Raw genomic sequence first — 4,755 nt, 5'->3', positions numbered from 1 at the left:
AGCTCTCTCGGGTTGAGAGAGAACGTTGAGCAGATTAATAGCCAGCTATAAGATGAGAAAGAGCAGCAGAACAATTATTTTCTCAGAGAAGTTACCAGTGAAATCCCAAATGAAACTGCACAATTCAATCTATATAATGAAGCAATAAGGTTTCTTTACAGTACAAACTTATCCAAGACAACCAGCTCAAAATATGACTGCAAAGCCTTGCAGATGATTCTTATTTTTCCGCCCTGGCACTCAGTACTAGCATCCCAAGACTAGGGATCAGAAACTTAATGTGAAATACAACCCTCAAGACAGAGAATCATGATTTTTACATTAGCTATTACCACACAGGAAAGAGATCTAAAAAACACCACGGAAAAACCTCCTTGAAAAGTTAAACTGATTGGTCAGTCACCATCAAAAAGAAAGCTAGACATTTTTAGAATAAGCATTTGAATGAAACAGAAAACAAAATGTTTTATTACTCAAGTCTGTGTGCGCACTGAATACCGCACAGAGCTCTGACCCCTTGCTTTGAGGGAAACGCAGGGGAACTAGAAAACAAAGAGCAGAACAGCAATACTGAGCAGAGATATGCAATGTCTTCTGTATAAGAAGAGACTTGATAAACTACTGTTCTTCAGCTTAGAGGGAAAAAAAAAAAAACTACAGCCACCAAACAGTAAGGGATATATGCTGCCTTTGGTTTACCAGGAGAGTCACATTCTTCTCTCTTCAGATGCTAAAAAGCTCCCATTCTGCTCCTGAGTAAATTCTAGAATTTGAAGTCTACTGTATCAGACTACTAATCCATATTCTCCTACTTTCTTGCATAATCCTTTTTACAATATCTAAGAGGTTTGGGAATACTTAAGATATCTGCACTTTCAAAATGTCCTTGTGATATAATGAAGTACAATGTTTTAACTTTGTAGATAACAGACTACAACAGAGATTTCAGGCACTTAATTCCAAATAGAAAATGAGCTTCTAATGGCATGAAGTCTAGAGGCCAGCAACTAGCAGTGTACCTAAGGGGTCAATACTGGGTCCAATCCTGCTTAACATCTTCATTAACGATCTGGATGATAAGGCAAAACAAACCCGCAGCAAGTTTGCTGATGACACAAAACTTAAAGGAATGGCTGATGCACCAGAGGGTCATGCTCTACCATCTAGAAGGGACTCGACAGGCTGGAGAAGCGGGCTGACAGGAACCTCATGCAGTTCAAGAGAGGGAATTAGAGCATCCTGCACCTGGGCTGCAATAACCCCATGCACCAGTTCATGCTGGTCGCTTACCTGCTAGAAAACAGCTTTGAAAGCCAGACCCTGGGGATCCTGGTGGAGACCAAGTTGAACATGAGCCAGCAATGTGCCCTTGTGGCAAGAAAGGCTAATGGTGTCCTGCGCTGCATTAGGAACAGTGTTACCAGCAGATCGAGGGAGGTGATCCTTCCCCTCTACTCAGCACTGGTGAAGCCACACCTGGAGCACTGTGCCCAGTTCTGGGCTGCCCATACATAGACATAATGGACAGAGTCCAGCAAAGGGCCACTAATGATCAGGGCACTGGAGCATCTCATATGAGGAAAGGCTGAGAGCGCTGTGAATGTTCAGCTTAGAGAAGGGAAGGTTCAGGGGGGAAACTTGTCACTGTGTACAAATACCTGAAGGGACGGTGTTAAGAACACAGAGCCAGGCCCTCTTCATTGGTGCACACAGGACAAGAGGCAATGGTCACAGATGAAACACAGGAGGTTTTGTCCAAACCTCAGGTAAAACTTTTTCACTGTGACTGGGCACTGGCACAGGTTGCCTGGGGAGGTTGTGGAGTCTCCTTCCTTGGAGATATACAATAGCAGTCTGGTGGTGGTCCTGGAAAACCTGCTGTAGGAGGATCCTGCTTAAGCAGGAGGGCTGACGACCTACAGAGTTTCTTTCCAACCTCAACCATTCTGTGATTTTGTGAAATGGTGTTTTCAGACTAATTGAGACTACACCATTATACTGTATGCTAAGTCTCATGCTCCTCCATCAACAGTTTTCAGTGATTAGGGTAATTTAATTTGCTATGAATGTCAGCATATATTTGTACAGTACAATGACCAAGACAATTAGAAGATATTCACAGGTTTATCAAAACCTGACACACAATTCTTCATAAATCACTACTTAACCTCTTGCTCACAAACTTGTGTATTTTCAGTTTTAGTTCTTTCTCCTCCTAAATGTATCAGCAATTAGTACAGTATATTTTTTCATTACTAGTTTTCACCATAAGCATGCTCTATTAGCAGAGAAATCCATAAGAATTAAGGTATGTATCTGGCTCACAGGAAAAACAATTTGGATTAACAAGATGAGAATGTCACTGAATGACTATTTTAATATTATTCTGGTAACATGACTATCAGAGCATGCCTGCTCCCCTTCACTCTTTATCCCCTGAAATGCAAAACAGTCAATATTCTGATGTAGGTCCAGCTCCGATCCACAAACCCAAAACCTTTCGTCTCAAGAAAAATCAAACCACAAAAATCACGCTTAGTGTAGTTTACACAGTAATTGATTTAAAAAAGAATAATGAGAGACAGATTATGAAAATGCTTGACAGTTAACCAAAGCTGAGAATAAACATTAGTTTCTTCTCTTGTAGAAAGTGTTTAGTTGATTACAGCAGTATTGCTTTTAAGCTGTCCTTAGTTTACCTCAGACAAAACTGGCTGTAGATGAGCCATATTACTTGAAACAGTAAAATTAGAAGCATATTTTACTAGCATGAATTCATAAAATGAATGCTTAGGTTAAAGCAATATTCCTAAAATTGAACCAGTCCTCAAAGAGTTGATCCTGTGAATCAGAAACAGGTATTCGAATACTCAGTTGATAGATGAGAAAATATAAAACCTGTTTGTAGTCAGCAAGCAAAAAACATAAGAAGGGTTCCCAGAAATACAGAAACCTTAATCAGTTGTGTTGTATTTTCTCTTTAGTCAGGAAAGAAAAAGAAATGTAATAATAATGATATTCATAATATCGATTTTAAGTATTCTTTTTTTGTTTCAATATTACAAATGTATTTTCTCAAAATATCTGTATGCATAGAAATCTAAGACATGCATAGCTAACTGGCTTGCACTGGTATAAATGCATTGGTATAAATGCTATTAAATCCAGATTTTTTGTTATCACAATGCTGTAATAAAAACACTGGGGCTAAGGAAAGCTGGTTATTGTAAATTTACTTAAGTGTTTCATGAGCTAGAATTCACCTCAGTTTTTGTAAAATAAAGGGCACAAACTGCTCTATCACCTATGTTGTTAACAAGAAAATTACAAAATTCAGGTTTCAGCTTTGTAAAGAACTGTCCAGCTTTTACTCTGGAATAGTCACCACGGTAAATATTTTTAGGGTATTCCTCTACAGGCTCTTGCACTCCCTTCAAAGAATTACCTCCTAAAAATGTCAAAAAGCAGTATCTCAAAATTATCTGTTATCAGATAATCTTTATTCTGTGTTTTACACCATCAACACATATCCAAAGATTAAATTCCTTATGCATCTTCTTTCTAACAGAACTACAGCTACCAGGAATTCTCTTGGCTCGTTTCAACATGTAATGGCACTAATTCATATAGTATCACCATCAGGAGGTGTAAGAAGAGAAAGTTGAAGGTAATAGTCTGAAATAAATATGGTAATTCTGATACAATTTCAAAACATATAGTGTTTAATAGCTCACCATTTCTCAGGAAAACAACTGCCTTCATCTTTGCTTCCTACTCCCACTCCAACTCCAAACCCTCAAAGTCAGTGGATGCAAAAATGAAAAGTAATTATTTTCTATGAAATATAGGACCGATATTCCACTAATTTCAAGATCACCAGAATATATCCCATCTGTTTACAGCTTCTTTGTCCCCACAAGACATAATGTTTTCTTTTTAAGAAATGATAACATCCACTCTTGAGTAACTGTTTAAAAAAAAAAAAAAAAAAAGTACCTGTGGCTGAAATGGTGGAGCAGTAGGCCCCTGCATGCCTTGTGACTGTTCATCCATTCTATCACATAAAAGCGTCCCTTATGTCCTGAAAAGAGAAATACAGTCATTACACTGTAATTCACTCTGTATTTATGATCAATGAACATCAGCAGAGGAACTGAAGAATTAATTTCCTCATTCGCATACTTGAGTTTACCAACATCTAACTATTCCACCCCTGCACTGTTTTGGGAAGGAAGTTTTCTTATGTATAGCTGTTCTATAAAATGAAATAGATCACCATACACATCTGAACTTATTATTAAAATATGTGCATTAAACTACTTGAGCCAGACAAATGGCTCTGTCTGATAAAAGCTGCATCATCCCATTATTCTTCACGGGCACCAACCACTTGTTTAACTACATAGATATCTACTGGCCACTACCTTAAACCTATGGGCAGCATGGGAAATAGCAGATGAGCAGAAGAGTTATAACTACTGCATGCATACTCTTTACATTGCATTAATTTATCCGTCGATTTTAGGGAGTATGCAAGAGTAGTTCCATCTAAATAGAAAAAAGCTAAACACATACACTCATTACATTCTGTTAAGCTAGCTAAGAGGACTTTGAGATACGATATTAGGAGCACAGCCTCTATTCCCAACTATGAACCACTCATATCGCATCAATAAGTCATGAGGAAAGATGCCTGCCGAGTTCCCAAGACAGCGACACAAAGCTCTGACCAATAATAAGGGTTTCAAAATGTGC

The 4,755-nt window shown here is 38.3% G+C and overlaps 1 protein-coding gene across 1 annotated transcript in view; it reads right to left on the bottom strand.

Annotated features, from left to right (window-relative positions):
* The window catches only part of NEK7 (NIMA related kinase 7), a gene marked incomplete at its 5' end in the record, with an annotated part of 57,552 nt that extends 53,520 nt beyond the window's left edge, over positions 1-4,032 (bottom strand). The window contains one exon of the mRNA XM_082484039.1: positions 3,997-4,032. Coding sequence (XP_082340165.1) covers positions 3,997-4,032 — 36 coding nt within the window. The remainder of the gene's footprint in view (positions 1-3,996) is intronic.
* Positions 4,033-4,755: the final 723 nt, after the last annotated feature.

The sequence above is a fragment of the Vanellus vanellus genome (assembly GCF_965231255.1).
Source record: "Vanellus vanellus genome assembly, chromosome: 5".
NCBI lineage: Eukaryota > Metazoa > Chordata > Aves > Charadriiformes > Charadriidae > Vanellus > Vanellus vanellus.
Note: the sequence above shows the minus strand (reverse complement) of the source record. Positions and strands in the feature narration are given on the sequence as shown.